General features: G+C 49.0%; 1 protein-coding gene across 1 annotated transcript in view; it reads right to left on the minus strand.

Annotated features, from left to right (window-relative positions):
* The window catches only part of ZCCHC14 (zinc finger CCHC-type containing 14), a 47773-nt gene continuing 25778 nt past the window's right edge, over positions 303-22297 (minus strand). The window contains exons 4-13 of the mRNA XM_018061828.1: positions 15004-15075; positions 12021-12130; positions 11191-11285; positions 11055-11109; positions 9820-10099; positions 8396-8487; positions 7955-8082; positions 6968-7108; positions 5403-6878; positions 303-4399 (exon numbers count right to left, since the gene is read on the minus strand). Coding sequence (XP_017917317.1) covers positions 4344-4399; positions 5403-6878; positions 6968-7108; positions 7955-8082; positions 8396-8487; positions 9820-10099; positions 11055-11109; positions 11191-11285; positions 12021-12130; positions 15004-15075 — 2505 coding nt within the window. The 3' untranslated portion in view covers positions 303-4343. The remainder of the gene's footprint in view (positions 4400-5402; positions 6879-6967; positions 7109-7954; positions 8083-8395; positions 8488-9819; positions 10100-11054; positions 11110-11190; positions 11286-12020; positions 12131-15003; positions 15076-22297) is intronic.

The raw sequence follows: 22297 nt of genomic DNA on the forward strand, positions 1-22297 counted from the left end.
ACTCACCATGAGTTTGGAAATGTCCGAAGGACACTTACTCTAGTGATGCTGACCCTGATTATGGAGCTGGGAGCTGAACACCTTAAAACTAATCCCAAATCAACTCACATTTCTATTCTCACACAGAACATTTTTTAAAAACCCAGGAAACTAGACAAAGTGGATTTAAGACCAGGTATTCCTTTTGTAACACTGAGAAGGCTGCAGAAAGAACAGACTCCCTAGCTTGGAAATCAAGAGCCGCCACTGGAAAGGATATGTGCCTCGTATTCTATCTATGAGACAAAGACCTAATAAAAAACTTTTTTTTTTAATTTTTATTTTCAGTACATTAAATTTACTCATAAAAACATTCTAAAAATGTACAATTTTTCCTTTTTAACAAAGTATAATAAAACATAAAAACCCCAAAAACAGAATACTTGACATTTACAATTCAAAATCAAATTAGCAGAATATTAAATATTTACAAAACTATATCTTTTAAAAATATTTATAAAGTTACATGCAATTTTGTAGAATTGACATAAAAGAATGGCTCAAAAATGGGAGAATTTTCCTTCATTCCTAAAAAGAAATATGTCCAATAGAAGCTGTGAAGATTCTTGAGTACACGAGGTCTTCAGTTTCAGTACCAAAGCCTGTCTTTGTGCATCTAAGAACTTTACGCATGAGGGGCTCCTCACAGCACCGGGATGGACTGGCCGGCGCTCCCCTCCCTCCAATAACAGTGTAGTAACTGACCTTTGGCCTCAACCAGCATAGTACATAGTTTGCAAGTGTTGATTAAAGATACTCACTTTGATTCAGAACCTCGGGACTTTTAAGTAATCGAGCCTCTTCAGAACCCATGGATGTAAATGTCACCTGCCTCACTCTTTGGGAGTCATCTGCGCTTTGGAAAGGACGGCCACCTCGCTCAGGGTCCACAGGCCCATCCTCTGGACGGGTGGTTGAGCTGAGCAGGGCCACGGTTTCCCTTACAACCTTTAAGACTCTTGGACACGTAACGCCATCAGTTATCATTGTGTAAAACTAGCAAGGCATCTAGTAAGCCACCACAGAAGCAGGAAGAGTGACAATGACAGGGAGCGAGGAGGGTGCAACCTGATTCCCGCTCAGAAAAGTGCTCACTAGCAACACTGGAGTGAGTGGACAGATGCAAGCCTCGGTCAGCCCGTGCTCAGACGGGAACGCGTTACAGCCATGTAACGTTAGGCAAAGTTACTACCCGCTCTGCACCTCCATACAGCGTGCAGTATAAACTAACTGTGGGACTTCTTGCGATAAAGGACCTAGAATTCTAAATTGGTAAATTAAAATACTGAACCTGCTTGACTACTATATTAACAAGCTGAACTCGTGTAATTTTTTGGAGATTAAAATGATGCTGGTTTTTTTTAAAAACATCCAATCACATACCTGCTTTCAAGAAAATAGTTTTGTCTTTATTATTCTAAGTGCTAGCTCCCATTTTCTCAGTGCTCTTTAGCAATTAGAAGTTTTTAACATTTATACACTTTCCAATTTTCAATCTCATAAAATAAAAATTAGAAAATAAGGTAGAAAATCGAGTGTTCTGCTTTAAAAAACAAAAAAAAAGATTAGTGTTTTATCCCAACGTTGTATCTACTTCAGTCTGTACATTCCACTTTCCCCATTCTTGGGGATAGAAACTTTAAAATATGACAGACTACACAGGGCAAAGTGGCTGGGGCCACACCTACCTGGGGCCGCAGCATTTGGAAACTGAGCCCACAACTTCAATGACTAATTGAAAGGGTCAGTCTGACCTGTGTTTCTAGCTGATGAGGACATCCTCTGAGGAAATGCCAAATGCTCTTTTAGGCTCACTGACTGTGGTTGCTTCTGGAGAGAAATTTCATCAGAGACAATACTGCTAGCAAATATTCCCAAGCTCAAGTATGGGACTCGCTCACTCGAGAAGAGGCCTCACGGTTTGGCAACTGAACGCTTTGTGCCTGAGTATCCCGTGTTCCCGTTTCGCCGTTAGCAACTCTGAGTGGCCGCACACGCATCGTCAAAGACAGCTAGAAGTTTCTCTGAGACTCCTGATGACTGGAACACAGCCACACAATGTCTGAACCTATTTCTCAATTTGAATGTCATACTTCAAGTTGAAGTTTGTTCTGATTTTTTGTCGTATTTGACGCTAACCTCTAATATTTATCAAAACAGTTATAAGGGTAACAACAGACACTTTCATTCCCCAATACTGACGACTAAAAAAAAAAAACCTAAATATGATTTTTTTCTTTTGTTATGAGACAGTTTTCAACAATTTCACTGTGTTGAAATAGGATTTATTTAAAATAGTTCTTTGTTTAAAAAAAAACCAAAAATTTTAAAAGTTTGGCTTTCAGCACATATCCAGGCCACTGTAACGGCCTTCAGAAATATTAAAATCGTAAACATCAATGAACACTCCAAGTCTTCCTTAAACATAATATGACAAGTTCCAGTCTAGTACTCTTTAAGGCAAAGTTGTGTCAGTTCTCACAATTTTGACATTTTGTAGTGTTTATAATTTAAGAGATCAATGTAACATTCCCCCAAAAAGCTGTTGTAAGCATCATCATTACTTCAAAACTGTAGGTAATACTGTGTGCCAAGAAGAGAGAGAATACAGAGGTCTGTCAATTCTGCATTGCATAGAAATAAAACTCTACTAAAATAAAACTCTAAAAAACTCTACTAAAAGCCTTTCATTAAAAAAAGTAACAACTTTCTGCTTTAGTTTCCAAGAAGCCAGGAAACTGATCTCAAAAATTTGAAGCCTTACAACACAATGCCTCAAATTCTAGGGTACTCTTGATTTATACCAATTCTGCATGAGGCTGATTGTCCCATTTTAAGAATGGTCTAAGTATTATTATTTTCTTCTCTTTTAAATATTCAACTGGAAAATCCCTGGGCAAGGCCTTACCAATCAGTATTTTAACATTGAAGGCTGTAGCATTTAAAACAGTATTACTGAAGCACAAAATTCCCTTTAGCCATGAAGCTTCAAGTCCCTAACTTTCACAACAAAAGCTCTCATTGCAGTGGGGTAAACTGAGAGCTGCGTGGTGGGCTTTATTTCCCACCTGATGCAACTAGACTTCTGCAGATCTTGTAGCTCTGTCCTGTCGGTGTAGTCTCTTTCAGAGTCTTAACCACTTTCTATCGTAGTTTTCCGGTAATTTTTTTAATGGAATTAACTATTGATACAGAGCCTAATACAAAAGAAGTTGACAGGAGAAAATTTCAGTCGTTTGCTCAGAGATTGTAGGACTGTATTATTGTTGAAAGGTCTGTCTCAAGTGTGAATCCGTTAGCAGTGAGCCTTGGGGTCCTTGGGAAGTCCATGGGAGATAAAATAACTTGCAAACTTGGCTAAGGATACGCAGCCTCCCGTCAGTGCCGCTCACGAGGCCATGCTGCTATCGCGTCTGCCAGGGTTCCTTCATGGGGAAGACGACAGGACTCAAAGCTCTGAAGGGCTGGGAAGGAAGGTGTCCTCAAAGCTTTGACAGCTAGGGATTCTCTGGGACTTGGACCCTTTTAGAAATTAAGTTGTTGCAAGTAACTATTTCTACTTAATAATGTAGTTTAAATGTATTTGCAGGAAAAAATAAAAATAAAAACCTGAAACTGCTACAAGTGCTTTTAAGGAGGGAAGGAATACTAAAATCTCTGTTGTGTACTAAGTCATGTAGCCTGCTGGTGCCGACTCTAAAGACGGATTCTCTGAGTGTCTTGCACTGACTGGTCTCAGGGAGTCTGTCTCCCAGAACTGCAGAGATTGACATCAGTTTACATTCTTCTGTAGTGCAATCCTTAAAAAGCCCAGAGATTAGTGCCTAACCACTGTAAGAACGAAACAGAACAAACAGAACAAAACAAAGGCGACATTTTCCCTCACCAGGGGTGTCAAGAGTCCGACTGGTAGAACTCCACTTGGAGAACTCCGACCTTCAGTTCTCGATTCCAACCTCACGTAGCTGCCCTGGAATTACGTGTGAGCCTAGAAGGACCAATTACGGCAATGCTCTTCAGGAGACGGCAGGTCTCTGCATTGCGACCAAGGGTGGAGGTGGCCAGTTTTCACCCACAGTGGAGATACCCACTAGGCCAGTCCTGACATCAAGCTCCCGTCTAGGATTTTGGCAATAAAACTGAGTTTGATGCATTCCTACGCTAGGTTTTCTATCCAGTCTAGTAAAGTAAAGCACCTTTGGATTAAAAATATTAAGCTCAACAGCAACTAGACTTCTCAGTTTTGTATTTAATTTTCCTTAGGTCTCCATGGCTTAATAGTGTTCTGTTGCCAGAGAAAAATATCAATCTGTGGAGTCCAGACTTTCTGCTGGAGGGGCATATTTCAACCTAAAAGTACCTAGAGAAGGGGGAAAAAAAAAAAAAAAGAGATCAAATTTGAATCACCATAGAATTACTGCCATGATCTGTCCAAAGTTATTTCCGGAGTCACTGGTCAAGATTTGGGTGCTGGAAATCTAAACCACCTCTTCTAACCACTTCCCAATTCCCCTGCTGCACCCCCAAACTCATTTGTAAAGTTTATCAAATCAGACAAACGGTGCAGAGACTGCAGAGTTCCCAGTCCTTTCCCTCAAACTTTGGGAGCTCAGACAGCAAGAATCGGCCCCTTCCCTGGGGCAGGGCCAGGGAGGCCCAACCCCACAGAGGGCTCTGGGCTCGCTGCCTCAGGAGACGCAGCACCATCTCTGTCAACGGGAGTGGCCACAGCCCACAAGCACCCCACCTGCCACCAGACCCGACTCCAGGCTGTCTGTGCAGCTCCCCTCCAAAGTCTCCAGAAAGCAAGTGGCTGACTGTCCAGCTTTCCCCATGCCCAGAAAAACAGCAAGAACAAACCTGGTGTGGTAACGACAGCAGACACACACCTGACTAAAGGAGACAAAAAAATAGCGAGTGGAAGCAGCAAAGGGGGAGGAAGACACAGCACAGGGAGCGAGGACACCACGAGCCACACGGCGGCCACGGCCACGCCACTCGGAGCCAGAGCCCCATCGGCAGCGCCTGCGCTCACACGCCACGCCCTCGGTCCTCAGTGAACACTGGGGATGGCTCTGAATCACCCACGCTTGCTCCCCAGTCACGTGGCACAAAAGAACAGACCGCGGAGCCGTCGGGCCACGGCCAGCGAGCCACACTGGAGTGAGGAGCAGGCGGAAATCATAAAGACAGTCTCTGGGCCAAAGCTGCCCTCGGGGGCTGCACAGCCCGTCAAGAGTTTGGTGCCTTTTCAGAGAGCACTTGAAAATCACTTCTTGCTTGCTTTAGAAAAAAGGAAGTTGATTATTATTTTCATAAAAAGGACACTCCTGTCTGGATCTCTCCACCTCGAGAGGCTTTACCTTGCCGATTGAAGTCCATGGACGGCTGCTTGCAGTCCTGAGCGCGGTGACCGGTGGCCCCACAGTTGTAACACGAGAGGTTCCCGCTCTTTTTGTGACTGGAACCATTGCTACTGCCCACCAAGCCCTGGGCCTGGTAGACGCCCGCCGCCCCCATGAAGTTCTGCACAGGCGGGACAGTGAAGGCGGACTGGCCGCCCAGCACGGGCTCGGGGCCCACACCACCGCCGTAGGGCGAGTGCACGACCGGGAAGGCGCCGCCGCCATACTGCTGGGCACCCATGTAGCCGCTGCCGCACACGGGGCTGAAGGGCAGGAACGGGAAGGGGAAGACTGAGGGCCCCGAGAACGGGTGCTGGAAGTAGCTGGCGTAGCTGACGGTCAGGCCGCTCGAGCCGCAGCTCCCGCTGCAGCCGCACGACGTGCACACGACACAGCCGGGCGGCGGGGCGGGTGCCGGCTGCTGGGGCACCGGCTGCTGCTGATGGTGGTGGTGGTGGTGGTGGTTCTGGGCCGAGGCGGGGAGGTTCCCAGGGGAGCTGCCACCACCGCCGCCGCCGCCGCCGCCACTGCTGCTGTAGAAGCTGCTTTCGGGGACCGAGGAAAGCGCGGGGCTGGAGCTGGGGGCTGGGCAGCTGGGCACGGTGGCCATGTTTGCGAAGGATGGGGACGGGTGGCTACTGGAGGCGGCAGTGTTGCTGTTCGCACAGAAGCTGCCCTGCAGGGGGCCCACGGGCACACTGCTCATCGCAGAGAAGGCAGCTTTGGTGTTGGCTGTGTACAGAGCAGTCCGGGGGTTTATTATTGCAGGGGGCACACTTATTTGCACGTTGTTAGAACAGGAGGTTTGCCCAGAGATGGCGGAATCCGCAGGGACAGATGAAGACACCAGGAGTTTGATGGGCGGCCGAGCCACGTGGAAGACGGTGCTGGACGTCCCCGCGGCAGCAGTGCTGGCTTCCACCACCAGGGCCGGCTGCTGTGCCGGCTTCATCACCCTGTCCAGCGCGGACGCATGGACGACTTTGGTGCGGGGACCAAAGGAGACAGTGGGCGACACAGAGCTGCTCTCGGCGAGTCCGGAAAGGACCTGCATGGGCTGATGGGGGGTGGACGAGGGGAGCACGTCCATCATGGTATTGCCAAAGCTCTTGTCCACTTTGATGCTGCTTCTTGGTCCAGAGACTTTACTGCGCTCCTCAAGTGACAGCAGCGAGTGCACAGAGGACGAGAGGAGCTTCATGTCCGTGCCCCCCCTTTCTGCCTTGTGCACAGAGTTCAGCATCCTGATGGGTGCGATGTGCGAGGCTGCCGTCATCATCTGTGGGGGCAGCGAGTGGTGGCCCGACGGGGTGGAGCCTGCCTCGTTCTGCACGGGGAGGACCTGCGCCGTGGGCCGGGCGGAACTTGAAGTGAAGTGGTTCAGCAGCATCACAGGCTTCTCCTTGTCAGGGCCCTCCAAGTGGATCTCCACACCTAGAGGTGGAAACAGCATCAGCACAGCCTGCCTGGGCCGGGCGGGGGCAGCGCCTCGCGAGCCACGCAGGAAGGGCGGGCATCCTTACGTCTGTCGTTCTCTTCTGCGCTGTCTGAGCTCTCTTCCCGGGCCTGCACGCCCATCGGGCTGGGCGAGGAGCTGGAGCACTCGGAGGAGCTGCCTTCCCGGGCCGTCTGGTGAGGGGCCTGCTCCACCTCCACCCGCAGCGCTGTGGAGAAGGGACAGGTGACAGTCCAAAGGAGGCACCGAGGTCCTCGAGCCACAGGACACAACGCTGCCTGTGCCCTCCTCTCCCGCCCACAGGCATGCCTGTCGCGTCTGTCTTCACATCAGCCCCGAGGAGGCAGGTCCTGCCCTGGCCCTATGTGCACGGGGTTGAGGCTCCCACACGGCAGACACACATGGGGCTGTGCCCTCGACTCCCCAAGCACACACCACAGACCAGGAGAAGGACCCCCAACCACCAGGTGCTGCAAAAGCAGCCCTCCACCAACACAGAGACCTCTGTGTTCTGAGGCCCAGGGACACAAGACCTTTTCGGTCAAACAGGTAGCGAAAAGATGCACTGACAGTTTCTCCTTCCTGGTTCCTGTCACTCTTGATGTTTCTAGCGCATAAGGAAAGCAGCAAAAGGGCCGCTGCCGTGGTCCTCCACCCCCGCCCCTGAGGAGAGGAAGGCAGGGGGAGGGGAGAGGGCTGGTGGTCTGGCATCAAGGACTTCAGGGTGGACCTGCAGGGCAGCAGCCTAGGGCCACCTCTTTGCACCCACGTGGAGGGGAGAGACTGGCATCTATTTTCACATTTCCTGTTCTTTCCCTCTCACCAGAGCAGTTTCTGGGTCTAAACCTTTGGCCCAAACAAGTTCAGGCAAGTCACCTGTCTTCAGCTGCAAACCTAAGGTCCCTTCTACTTGTCTACTGCAGAAACTATAAGGGCTAAAACGATGAAAAGTAACTCTTTAAGTACTAGGAGATGGAAATGGAAAAGTGGTGTGACCTGAAGTCTGATCGTCCCCAGAAGGGTCCCAGGTCCAGGCGCACCTGGCCCCACCCACCTGCAGCGTGGCTGCCTCGCACCGTCTGCACGGGCCCCACGTGGCTGGTGGGGGGCACACGGGCCACTCCGCTGCTGCTGACTGGGGGAGGGGCCGAGGGGTTCAGGCACCGTTTCTCTGACTTCTCCCTGTGTGACAGGAAAGCACACCAACAACCGAGTGTTCAGGTCTGCTGAACAAACTCTCAATGCTTCACAGATGCTACTTAAGTATACATATTCCACAGAAGGGTGATTTCCATCAAATAATCCCCAGGGTAGAAGATAACTGACTTGTCAGATTCACTCTAAAGGGTCGTTCCTAGCAAACCAAAGCCACATTTGTAGAGTTTTAAGAGTACTAATGAAGGTTTGATAAGCCACCAGTAGTAACAAGTCCTAGTATCTGTTCCTCATGTTAGAAACTAAAATGAACACATTTCATAAACAATCTCACACTCACTTCTCCAGCTCCAGTTGAGTCTTGAGTTTTTTCTTTGCTCCCATGGTGAGGGATTCAAATTTATTTAGATCTTCTTCCGTGAGGCTCAGAAACTTCCACAGAATAAACAAATCACAAAGTTACTGAGAATTAATTAGGATTCTGAAAACAAAAAACTTGGAGTTTAACTTAATAAACATATTCAACCTCTCGGATACGTAAACCCACAAAACTTAACCAGATAATAAAAGACAGGGAAACGCTGTAACTTTTACTTGCTAAGTGACTTGGTGTCCGAAGTCCAAAATACAAGACACCCACTTTGCATGTGAGGGTCACGAGCTGTGTCTCCTGAGCCTTTAGCACAGGTGTCTGGGCCACAGCTGGGTGAAGGTGGGGCCCCTGGAAGGTGCGTACTGTGCAGGCAGGTGACTAGGACAGTGTCCTGCGGTCTCAACTGCTACTGGGATGCAGTTCATGGAAGTGTCTCCCGCTCCAGGGACCCAGCTCCCACAGACAGGAGCATTGTCCTCTTTAGCAGCTCTTGTTTCTTGGAGTCACGGGACACCAGCAACTCTGTTGGGTATCAAGTGATCCAGAAAAGCAGGTGCCATCCAAACTGAATGGGAACATAACCCACTGCCCTTACACTAAGAAAAACATCCTACTTGGTTCTCGTGCCAGTCCATAATATGATCTGTGATTTTAGCCTTTTCAACTACATACATCAGACTATAACTTTTTTAACTGATCATGAGCAAGGATAGTAAAATCTGTTGTTTTTAAGACTTATGAATCCTAAACTGAGAGCACTGAAAATATACTTAAAATGTGTTTTTTATTAGCAGTAAAAGCTTGATTTCTAGTTCTTCAATTGCAGGTTTTTGGACAGAGGAAATGTTTAGAGATCAAAGCTACCACAGCACTTTATCCAGCAGAGGGCGCTCAGAGTTAAAACATCCCATACAGGTCTAACTTACCAGAGACAATGAAACTTGCATTTACCTGGGTCAAAGTATGTGGGGTCCTTTAAAAAGGCCTGCACTGAGGGCCATCTAAGCAAGGGGGATGCAAGCACCAGAATCCACTACTTCTACCCCCTGCAGGGTGGCTGGAGGCACAACACTCTTCACATCACATACAGCAAGCATCTACTTGGGAAGACCCCAAACTACCTTTAAAAAGCTGTTTGTTCACAAGCAATTTATGTTCCAGTTTTTGTTTCCAGCTGCAGGCAGCTTCAAATTCAAATCCACGGCCCCTTCCAGCGAGCTCGTGGGACCTGGGGAGCACGCATCTGGCAGTGTTAAGGACCAGGTGGCATGACCCCCACAACATACACACTGCCCAAACCCAGCTCGGTTCCTCTGGGAACGAGGTCCAAAGAAAGAAAGATTACCCAAGACAACAAGCGCATTCTATGTGCCTGCCAGTAACCAACATACCTTCTCCATCGTGAGCTGTTTGAAGACAGGGTAATACTTGTGCAAACGCAGTTTCCGAAGCCAGTCTAAAATCCCGTTTTGCTCCTGGGTCTGCGGGGCCTGCAGGCTGGACGGCATCAGGATGGCGGGTGAGCTGTCCATCGGGGTCCGATAGGCCAGCGCCGAGCCTGCACCCCCCGAGTGCGAGCAGTGGGGCAAGGCGGCCGCGCTGGCTGCGTGCTGCACGTGGTGCTGGGCGCTGCCCTGAGAGGACGGGATGCCAGCCACTCCGCACACAGGCCTGCAAGGACAGCAGACAGGTGGTTTTCAAAACTCCACGGCCTCCACTCAAGACCAGCTCCTCGATCTGGACTGCATCTGCGGCCGACTCCACCACTAGCATTCAAGTTGCGGCCTCTGCCACCACACCACGGACCAGGTGACCATCTGGACACGGCCGTGTGCACGCACCTGTCTAGACACGGTGCTGAGCACATGTATACACATGTGTGTGTCACCACCAGACTTCTGGTTGAGCTGCCTAGTTTTTTTCTGTTGCTTCTATCACAGGATGATACTAACAATGATACACTAAAATCGACTCCAAACATTTTTTTAAAGTAAATTCCAGAAAGCTGGAAGGAGCAAAAGCATCTCTCTCTGTCCCAGCCCCTTCCACACTAAACTGCAGACCCAAAGATTTACCATGTGCTCACACACTCCAGGTGGGGGTGAACAAGAAAAGCGGGACACCAAAGATCTCCTTGCCTGAATAGCGTCAGTAAGACCAAGTGTGTATGTGTGTGTGTGTGTGTGTATGTGCACGCATGCATATGTGTGTGTGTGTGCGTGCGCACACCCACCACATGTCAGGTCAGCCCATTTTAGGGCCCCAGCTGGCAGAGAAGCCCTAGAGCAGCAACTCTGGCCCTTCATGGGCTTAACCACTGCCTGAGAGCTTGTAAAAATGAAGATTCTCAGAAATTCTGGTGTCCTAGAATGTACAGGGCCCAGAAACTGGCATTTGCAATAAGGGTCTTTGGGAATTCTAATTCCAGTGGCTCAGAGAACCCCTTTTTTTCTATTTTTTGAGAAATCAAAAAGTAGATTCTCTCTATCCAATTCTTATCCAATATTACTAGTCAAGACTAGATCAAGAATGCCTAACTCCAGAAACAACTGCTGACACACAGTGAGAAGCAAGCTCTGTAGCAAGGCTGACTAGAAATGTGCTGGTTGCATGGGAGAAGTCTCACCTTCCAGACACGCCCATCATGGTACCGACTTTAGAAAGGGAAGGGTTGCCAGGACCTACAAGTTAAAATGAAAACAATTCATTCACAGACCATGAAAGTATTTCTACTTTTACTGAATTACATTTTACAAACTCACTTGGACTTTGAAGCTGTTGGGTGGGAGAAGAAGTGCTGAAAAATTTCTTAACATGGTCATTTTTTAACACATGAGAAGGTAACGAAGCCAAATACCTAAAAAAGAAACAGAGTGGTTTTATCAGCATTAAAATGTATTATTACCAAGAAGTAACTGGGGGAGAAATTTTAATTTTCCATTAAGAGGCATTTGTATCAGAGAAAAACTAAGCAGAAGCACCTTAACCTCTAATCTTCCTGCTGTATTCAGTTTAGTTCTTGGCAGGATTCGCGTGTTTCCTGGAGCCCCTTCCCACATTCACACTGTATTACACTGTATGAACAGAGTCTCTCGAGGCCCACAGCACAGGGCCTGTGGTCTCAGCTGCCGGGGGGCACTCCGACGGTGGGCCCAGTCCCCGGGCCCTGGCAGCAGGGCTCCCTCCATAAATGTGTACAGGACAGCATGCAGGACACCCTCAGTGTCCAGAGACTCTGGGCCCAGGAGACCTTTTATAGGTCTTCGTTTCATCCTTTCTACTACAGAAAAGAAAGAATAACCAGATTTTATTTCGTAAGACTGTCAAAATTACAGTATGTGGTGGCATATACTTCGGAATTCCTTCAATTGCATATCCTCAAAAGCACGCCTAGGTTGTTAAGATCCTTCAAATTCTCTGTAACTGAAGAGGAGACCAGAACCACCCAGACCACATGTCACCTGAGCAGCCCCTCCGTGACCAGGCAGCCCAGCCCCACCCACACCACCGAGGGCCGTCGGTCCACCAGTCACACGGTGCTGCTGCAGGGGCTGCTCTCCGTGGCCTTGCAGGGGTGTGGGGGGAGCATTACCTCAGGTCCGCTTCCAGATCCATATGGTTTCGCTCTACATAAAAGGAATCTGGGCCAGCTAAGCAAGGAATGAATTTCTCCAAATTTTCTTCAGGATGCAGCTGAGACAACTGAAAGAGACGGAAAGGCACAGGGAGTCTGGCACAATCTCCTTTACAAAACCAGGGTTGCTCAGTGCGAGAAACACCGGGCAGGTGCGAGGAGGCGGCATCTGCCGGGGTGAGTCTGGGCTTCTGCACCCACCGGGACGCAGGAAGCCACAGCCCACCACAGCACAGGGAGCTGGCCGGCAAAGCCACCTCATCGGCCCAACCCCAAGAGGGACCTGCCCTCCGAGGAGACAGAGCACGTGAGCCGTCCAGCCACGGCAGAGCACGAGGAAGAGGTGGCTGCCCTTCGAGTGGGCAGAGGAGATGGGCAGGGATGAACACGCCCCACAGGCGGAGTGAGGGTCAGACAGCAGCCGGCCAGGAGCCCAGGCACGGGACAGGGAGACTGTCCCCTCACTTCCGAGCTCTCTTCCGTGGGCGGCAGGCCGCAGGGAGCCTCTGCAGGGGGCACAGTGTGCAACAGCTGTCCCAGGGGCCAGGCAGGAAACCCCATACCTCCCCCGGAGCCTGCTCCCCAGCCAAAGCAGAAAGCCCACAGGCCACTGGGGGAGGGATGAGACAGTGCCTACTCTCAGAGCCCAAGCACACCCCCAAGTTTCTGGGGATGAGGCAGAACACCTTCCTGCCTCTGGGAGAAGAGGAAGAAGAGGAAGTCCTCCTGACACTGGTCATCTCTCAGGGAAGGTAGAAACAAAATCCTTCTAGCGCTAAGGAAGGGCAGGAAGCCCTCCTGAGTGGAGGGGCCTGCATGAGCACAGAGTGGACCAGGTCAGCTGCTGGGGAGGGAAGGGCGGCGATGATGCGAAAGGGCCCAACCCTGTGCCTGGACCTCAGGCTGCACCAGGATGGGGAGCCCCCATCCCCACCACAAATCTATCCCCAGCAACAAGTAACAGCACCCTCCCTGGGAGTGGAATCAATGGGGCAGGCAGACCCACTCCATCCCACAGGTGAGGCAAGACACCGCCACACTCCTCTCGAGACTCCAGGGACCAGCAGGTCTTGCTGGAGGAACCCAAACCCAGCTCTGCTCCTGACAAGACTAACCCAAAGCCACACTAATGGTTTGACGGATTCCATTTCCAGGCTAGTTTCTAGACATGATGTCTAACATTCAATCAAAAATTATAAGATAAAAAAGAGGTGGGAGTCTATTGTCAAGATAATCATTAGAACCAGACTCAGAAATAACCCAGATGTCAGAGCTATCAGACAACTGAAAATGAACAAGAACCCCTAAAATCATGGTACCAGAGATGAAGAATTCGGCTCATCAGCAACCTGGAGAGAGCTGAGGAGAAACATCCCTCAACTTGAAGACAGGTTCAAGTACCCGTAACTCAAGGCCCAGGAGAAGAGAGAGTGGAGCAGAAGAAATACTGAAGGAAGGGATGGACCAGACAGTGAGGCAGAAGCCCAGGAAGGGCAAAGGAGCCGAAGCCAGGGGAGTGTCAGCCGCTGCAAATGCCCAGACTAGAGTGGCAAGGTCTGCCAGCCTGAGTGGAGCCCAGAGAAGCACTTTTCCACAAAACAAGTAGGGAGGCCCGGAGAAGAGGAAACTCAGTGGTCTACATGGTGCAGAGGAGCAGGAGAGCCCGGGGCAGGACCCACAGCCCTAGAAAGAAGGCCTGTGGCGCTGTTCAGGGCAGGGCAGGCCGAAACAAAGGCGCAATCGAGCAACTTCTGTCCAAGCTTTTCAACTTGATTTTCTCCCATGGGATGTTTTCCTTGATCTTATAATCAAAGTAGACAGCATATTAAAAAGCAGAGACGTTACTTTGTCAACAAAGGTCCGTCTAGTCAAGGCTATGGTTTTTCCACTGGCCATGTATGGATGAGAGAGTTGGACTATAAAGAAAGATGAGTGCCAAAGAATTAATGCTTTTGAACTGTGGTGTTGGAGAAGACTCTTGAGAGTCCCTTGGACTGCAAGGAGATGCAACCAGTCCATCCTAAAGGAGATCAGCCCTGGGTGTTCTTTGGAAGGACTGATGCTGAAGCTGAAACTCCAATACTTTGGCCACCTCATGCGAAGAGTTGACTCATTTGAAAAGACCCTGATGCTGGGAAATATTGAGGGCAGAGGAGAAAGGGACGACAGGGGATGAGATGGTTGGATGGCATCACCGACTCAATGGACCTGGGTTTGGGTGGACTCTGGGAGTTGGTGATGGACAGGGAGGCCTGGCGTGCTACAGTCCATGGGGTCGCAAAGAGTCAGCGAGCGACTGAGCGACTGAACTGAACTGAATTGATAATCAAACTGCGAGCTGCACTCTGGAGACACTGCAGCCATGCTGGCTCCACTTGGCAAAGGTGGCCACTTCAGATGCTCAACTGTGGCTAAGACAGTGGTTCACCACCTGGCACAGGCCAGGCTGGGCGACTTTAAACATGCAGGCGTGTGTGGATGCACAAGAGTGTACGGTGGTAAAGAGCAGCTTGGTGTTGAGTGAAATGGTATTTGTTGAATCAATTTAAAAACAAGCAGGATGTACATCATCCGTCTTTCAATTTTTTTAAATATTTGAAAAAATAAAAACAAACAGGAAGATTCAATATGTAAACACATCAAGGTGCAGGTGAAGTCTCTGCCCACTGCCGCCCGTGTAGCCCCTCCCCTCCCTCAGCCGTGGCTGGAGAGCAACAAACCACCATCAGCCAAACAGCCCTTGGCACCCACGGACTCACACCCTTCTGCCCCGGCCAGTTCTCAACAACGGGCAGGAGTGTGGACCACGTGCCCCACCAGCGGGAACGCCACCCTGCACTCACTGCCCTGGCTCAAGGCAGCGTCCATGGACGTCAGGCTGCCTTCTGACCGCGATGAATGGGACCCTGTAATTCTTGTAAGAGCCCTTAAATCACCTTACCTTTGAAATAAATTCAGTCACTTCAGAGGAAGATTTGGTTACTGATGTGATTGAAGAATCAGACCACAAGACCTTAAAAACAAATAAATAAACAAACCTTAAAAACAGACTCCACATACTCAATTCACAGCACGTTCTTCCAGGGATTCACAGCCAGTACATGGCGGTAGTGAGACGAGACTTTATATATATAAAAGCCTCGTGTGTTTATATACCCCTTGGCGTGTTATAGAAAAGATGTTCACGTAACTCTAGTCCATTAAAGCTTAACTTCCTGTTTTGCACAATTATTCAAACATCACTAAGTCACTCATGCGTGGAGTCTAAGGTTGCCCCTTAAAGCGTCATAAAGTCCGTGACGACCCCGACTGCTTGTGCTTGTGTGCACAGCCCCCCACGTGGGGACCCCCGTCTGTCTACATGGAGTCAAGACGCTATGAGAAGTGAGCCCGTCCAGTGAGTGCTCACGCTCAGGGCTGCGGCCGTGCCGCTGGCCCTCAGGAGTCTGACACAAGTCAGGGCAGTCAGGACCGGGAGAGCAGGGAACAGCTTCCACTGCAGGGGGCAGGGGAGGAACGCAGCAGGGAACACCAGAAAGGCCTTTCCAGAAGCTCTACGGCGCCTGGTTGTGTTTGTCCTTCCTCCCTGTACCTGTGACAACGGGCAGTTTTAGTTCACGACCACAAATGTCCATCTTCCCAAATAGACTGTGAGTTCCCTGGGGCAGGGGGCTGGCTTCCCAGCACTGCCTGTGGTATTTTCCACCTATGTCAGCACAAACACCTGTTAGAGGCTCTCCTGCGCTGAGAAAGGTGTGAGCTGAACTCAGAGGAGCGAGACAGGACAGAGGGAAGAGGGTGGGACGGGAGGGAAGCAGGGCCCAGAACAAGAAAGGTTAAACCATGAAACCATGCCATTCACCCGGAAGTCCAGAAGCACTGGAGGATTTCAAGTCAGGAAATAAAATGACTGAGAGTCTTCATCACCCACAGGGAAGCATTACATGCACACTGATGTAGAGAAACTAGAGCCTGGAGATAATCAAGCAACTCTCAAGCGCCCACCACCCGCCGGCCTCTCGCATGTTTCCTGACGGTGTCCCAGGCCTGAACTCAAGGCTGGCATCTCTCCTCCCTGTTGAAATTCGCACGAGTCCCTTTCTAGTCTGGAGCTGTCATAGCACAGAACAATTACTAAGGTGTGTTTTTCAAGCCCCAACAAAATATAAATCGATCAAGGCAAGGAACCTTTCTCTTTTATCTCTGAATTATCGACGCCTCCCAGAATTCATCACAAGCGCTAGCATTTTTTAATGAATGTGCTGTGCACCATCCAAAATCTACCTACACTAAAATGAGAATACCTACACCATTTTTTCTGTTTAAAATAATTAAATCTTTTAACAACACTAAAAACAAGACTGGGGGTAGTGAGCTGCTCCCTACCTGAAACAGCAGCAGCAGCCACGATAAAAGCTGAGGGCTCTCTAGCTTTAGATGCGTGACCCAGGCACTGTTGGCACTGTGGTCTTCAAAGCAGAACATGCTGCATGTCACGCGGCATGAACACACCCTAACTCAACTCAAAGCACCAAGCCCAACACCCAAATGGTGAGCACAGCACAAACACACCATTTTACATTGAAACAGACAATCTGCTTCCCTGACGATCTTACATTTAAAGAGGCACAACTATTCTGGGTTGCCTCCTCCTGATATAATCTTCTTTGACTTCCAAAAGGAGTTGATGTTTCCACCCAGGGCAGATACAAAGCAAGGACTGGAAACCAGCTGACTTCAGCAACACACCTCTGCAGGAATTGCAGGCTGACCTGACCCAGCCCTGAGCCAGAAGAGAGGCCGGCCAGCCCCCAGAGGGGTGTGGGCCAGGAGAGCAGCCTGGCATCTTGCCACAAGCTAGAGACACATGACCCAGCAAGTCCAGGATAGCATCAGTCATAAGCTAACCCATGGCTCCTGTACCAGCAAGAAAAAACACTGCCAATCAAATGCTGCCACAGTCGTTTCTTATCACCTGCACTCACTCAAAGAGCCACCGAGACCTAAAGAGATGGACTTCAATGTATCTTAAGCACACACAAAAAAGCATGGTATGCACAGAACAGGTAAGCATTTCTTCACACTCAGAGTCTGACTCCTCTGACTGTCTGTCTTGCTCCCAGCACCCTCTGGTGCAGGGGCAGCAGCTTAGGAAGAGGCTCTGCTACTCAGGTCACAGCCCTCATGTGCCCAGAACCTCTAGACATGCCAGCAGGCCTCTGAGGAGCTCTGAAGCCAAACACAAGGACAGGCAGAACAGTCACCAAGGGCAAGGCAGCCTGGAAGCAGCACGGACCACGTGCTTTGGGAACTGGTTTTTAATGCTAAAACTACCACCAAGATTTGCTGTGAACTACAAGGAGAAAGCATCGCCAAGAACAGGATGCTATGAGAAAAGAACTGTCAGGGAACAAGAGTTCTTCGAAGTTTAAAACAGGACAGCAGAGGTGAAAAATTCAATTCAAGATACAGAAGATGAAGGACTCTTCCACAGAGGAAATCAAAAAAGTCAAAGGGAAAGAAAATAGAGGCAAAAAGAAATAAAACAGAGGGCCAGTCTTAAGGTCCAACATGCCAACAGCAGGAGTTCCAAAATAAAACTGAGAAAAATGGGGCAGAGGAAATCAAAAGAATGATTCAAGAAAAGGTCCCCAAGTTAACGGGCTTAAGTAAAAAGGGGCAGAGGAAATCAAAAGAATGACTCAAGAAAAGGTCCCCAAGTTAAGGGGCTTAAATAAAAAGGGCTGATGCGTCCCAGCACAGAGGATGGAAACCTACACCCAAGTCTGGCTCTGAGAAATGTGCGAGTGACTGGAACCAAGAAAAGGTCCTAAAACTTCTGGAAACTGTAGAACAGAGCCATGCTTCTCAACAGTAATACTGAGAGACAGGAAATAAGAAGTGCTTCCAAGCTCCTAAGGAAACATGGCGGCTGGTCTAGAGTTGTATTCCCATCACGTGTCAGGGCAGATGGATAAAGACACCACCAAACGTGAAAGTCGGGAACTGTGCCTCCCCAGGACCTTCTCTGAGAAGCTACAAGAACCAGAACTGACCTGCAACAAGAGATGATCTGGGGGCCAAGAGCAGGGAACCAGAGCTGGAAGGGAAGAGGGGACCCCAAGGTGAAGACACAGGGGCCTCAACGAGACGGTGCCAGCCTGAGTCCAGGTGGGAGAAGGGCCACGGCTCCAGAGGGGAAACCAACGGAATGTCGGACCCATTTGAACACAACCAGGGAAAACTTTAGGGGCAAAGGTGTTTTCCAAGTACTTGTTCCCAAGCAACAAACAGAGGGAGACAGTCAGCCCCAGGAAGAGCAGAACACTGGCAAGGAGAAGCACTCAGCGCCCACCACACGGCCCGGCTGCCACACAAGCACTGGGGCGCCGGGCGCCTGCTGGCGCCGCGAGCACGCGCACTGGGGCCTCTGCACACGTGGAGCTGATGGGAGCAGAAACTGAGCAAGAAACAGCTGTCAAGACCGACCCTCAGCTAGCAACGAGGGAGCATCCAGGGCAGTGAAGGCTGTTTCGAGACGGAAAAGCCAACTTTTACAGAAGACGCAGCACTAAAATAAATGTTCGGTCAGCCCACTCCAGCATCTTGCCTGGGAAGCCCCAAGGACAGAGGAGCCTGCTGGGCTACAGCCCGTGGGGCCGCAGAGTCGGCAGCGCAACAGCAGCTGGGTTCCCCAGAGCTGGCGTGAGGAGAGCAGGGCTCTCAGCGCTGCTGCTCCGCAGCCCCTCTTAAGTCAACACCACTCTCCCGTCTGCTAGGCATTTCAAGCATTTGGGTCGTCTTCTGGGGTTTTTTCCCACCCTGTCCTTCATGCATAATAAGTAAAGAAAAATGTACTTTTTAAAAAGTTTAAGTTATTCGACAGTGAGTTTGGGGAAGCTGGTAACATGTGGACATTTCTACATGGATACAAAATCAGTTTGTATTTTAAAAGATTCTGTCATCTGCTTCCTGGATTTGATTTCCACGGTAACTAGTAACTAGCAATTACAACTTCAGCAAAAAAACCAACTCCATGGAGAAAAAAGAACAGGAAACTCGAACTCCTACTTGTAGCCTATTTGTTACTTACATCTTCCTATTAAAAAAAAAAAAAAAAAACACCTTTCATTTGCATCCTGGATAACAATGACACATAAAAATTAAAACTAGAGATAAATAAGGCTGCGAAAATGAGGGGGGGAGGGGGCACGGGAAGTGTCGCTGACTTTCCCCTTAATAAGTGAAAGCTTCCAGAAAAAACTGCTTCCTGAGTCTTCCTACACTGTAAGCAACAGAGGGCACCCCTCACCGTGGTACGGCAGACACTCCCAATAAAAGTTTTTACTGTTCTGGCCATGGTACAATAGATATTCATTTCCAAGTTCAAAAGACAACCTATTTAAAGGACAATTTATCCTAATTATTATCCTATCTAGGGCTTTGTGGACAAAAATTAATCCTCAGGTAACTTTTAAAAGTGTTTTATTGCAGTATAACTAACACTGAGATGCACATATTTAAAATGTACACTCTGGTCGGTTTACACGTACACATACACCCATGATGGCACCCACTCCGGTACTCCTGCCTGGAGAATCCCATGCACGGAGGAGCCTGGTGGGCTGCAGTCCATGGGGTCGCGAAGAGTCGGACAGGACTGAAGCGGCTGAGCAGAGCAGATACACCCATGAAACCATCCTTCTGGTCAATATAACGGACATAGCCATCACCCCTCCCCAGCAAGCTACTGACCTGCTTTCTGTCACTGCAGATTATTTCGCATTTTCTAAATTTATCTAAATAAACCCATAAGGAGCATGCTTTCTTCCCTGGCTTCTTTCACATGCGCAATTGTGGAGTTCTCTCTGTCCATACTGCATCAGTAACAGCTCCTCCATGCCCAACAGCCCACTGTGTGGTCACAGTACACGGTGTACACCCAGTCTCCCAGTGATGGCTATTTGGGGCCTTACAAATAAAGCTGTTATAGACATTCGTGGACAAACCTTTGTATGAACACATACTTTCATTTCCTTTGGGTACTGACCTAGAAGTGGGGCCAATGAGTCGTATTTTAGGAGTATGTTTAACTTTTTAAAAAACTGCCGAACAGTCTCCCCAGGTAGTTTCACCGTCTTATGCTCCCATGACAGTCCTTCCACATACCCGCCAGCAGTTGGTGTGGTCAGTCCTGTGGATCTCAGCCATTCTGATGGGCAGACAGCATTAGCTCGTGGTGGTTTTAACTGGTCTCTTCCTAACGGCTAAGGACGCTGCACATGTTCACGTGTGCTCTCTGCCATCCACACATCTTTCTTGGTAAAACGTCTGTGCATTTTTTATTGGCTTATTTTCTCATCATTGAGTTCTTTTTATAGTCTGAATACAAATCCTCTAACATACACGTAATTTACAAATAGCTTTCTCCTAGTTCTGTGGCTTGTCTTTCAATTTTCTCCACAGAGCCTTTCAAAGAGCAAGTTTCCAATGCTGATGAAGCCTAATTCGTCCATCCTGTCTTCTATGGGTCATGTTTTGGTACCTAAGAAACACTTGCTGATTAAGTCACAAGCCTTTTTTCTGTGCTTTCTTCTACAAGTTCTACAGTTTATGCTTTATGCTTAGGTCCAAAACTAGTTTTGAGTTAACGTCTATACAAGAGGTGAGGTTTGATCAAGATTCTTTTTTCTTTGCATGTGGTTGTCTGCTCCAGAACCATTTGTTAAAAAGACTAACCTTTATCTTCACTGAACTGCCTTTATACCTTTGTCAATAATCACTGACCAGGGTGGTGTGGCATCCAGGGCCTTAGCCCAAAGCGGAGGAGGCCTGGCCCACAAGATGGAGCAGTCACCACCGCCGACCCCAAGCCCAGCCCAGGGCAACCCCGAGCAGAGCCTCAGGCAGTGGGAGCCTGAGCTGCTCTGGCTCATCAGAGCGCTGCCTGTCCCAGAACACATACGGAGCACTCGGGGGCAAGGAGGGACCTTAAGCCTGAGTGATGGCGCCCGAGCAGCCTTTGTCCTTCTGAGGGCCACAGTTCCCTTGTTTGCTTTTTTTGGCTTCGCTGAGCAGCATGCAGCACCTTAGCTCCCCAACCAGGGGTCAAACCCATGCCCCCTGCTTTGAGAATGTGGAGACTTAACCACTGACTACCAGGGAATTCCACAACAATAAAACTCTTATCAGAAAACTCAAGAATGACTCCTTATTGCCTTGGCTTAGACAAAGAGTTCTTAAACATAAAAGGCACGAGTAACGAAAGAAAAAGTAGGTAAACTGGACTTCATCAAAAGTCAAAACATCTGTGTGTCAAAGGACAGCATCATGAACATGAAATAAATTCCCACACAGCGAAAGAAAATATCTGTAAGCCAAAAGGCCCGGTAATTCCAGTCCTAGGTGTATATCTGAGAGAAACGAAAGCATTTGTCCACACAGAAACCTGTACACAAATGTTCACAGCAGCATTACCCATAAGAGGCAAAAAGTGGGAACAACCCAGAAGTGTACCAGCCAGCTGCTGAGTGGGCAAACAGAATGTGTCCATCCACACAGTGCAGACTCACTCAGCCATCAGAAGGGAAGTACCAATACATGATACAACACAGATGAGCCACACAAACATCATTTGCATGAAAGAAACCAATCACAAGAGATCACATATGTATGGCTGCACTCGTGAGAAATACACAGCACAGGCAAACCCAGAGACAGAAAGCGGATTAGTACTGCCTGGGACTTGGAAGGAGAGGGCAATGACTGCTAACAGGCATGGGGCTTCTTGGGGTGATATAAACACTAAAATTAAATTGTGGTAATGGTTACTAAATTCTGAATAAATTGTAAAAACACTGAACCTTTTTTTTTTTTAATTTATTTGGCTGCACTGGGCCTTAGTTGTGACCTCCTTCCCTGACCAGGGGTCAAACCCTGGTCCCCTGTATTGGGAGCACAGCTGTCTTAGCCACTGGATGACCAGGGAGGTCTCAGCACCGAACACTTAAAATGGGTGGATTTTATGGTGTGGGATACCTGTCTCATCAGAAGTGTAAAAAAGAAAGCCGCTTAGAAAATTTTAAAAATGTTTCCTCTTTAAAAACACCAATGATATTCTCCCAAAGTCCTCCAAATAATCAACCGACCGTGTACATGTGAGCACGCCTCTGGCCCCAGGGGTGGCCCCTCCCCTTCTCAACAATTTCAAACCTGTTTTGACTGCTCTGTAGTTT

This window comes from Capra hircus, chromosome 18 (assembly GCF_001704415.2).
Source record: "Capra hircus breed San Clemente chromosome 18, ASM170441v1, whole genome shotgun sequence".
NCBI lineage: Eukaryota > Metazoa > Chordata > Mammalia > Artiodactyla > Bovidae > Capra > Capra hircus.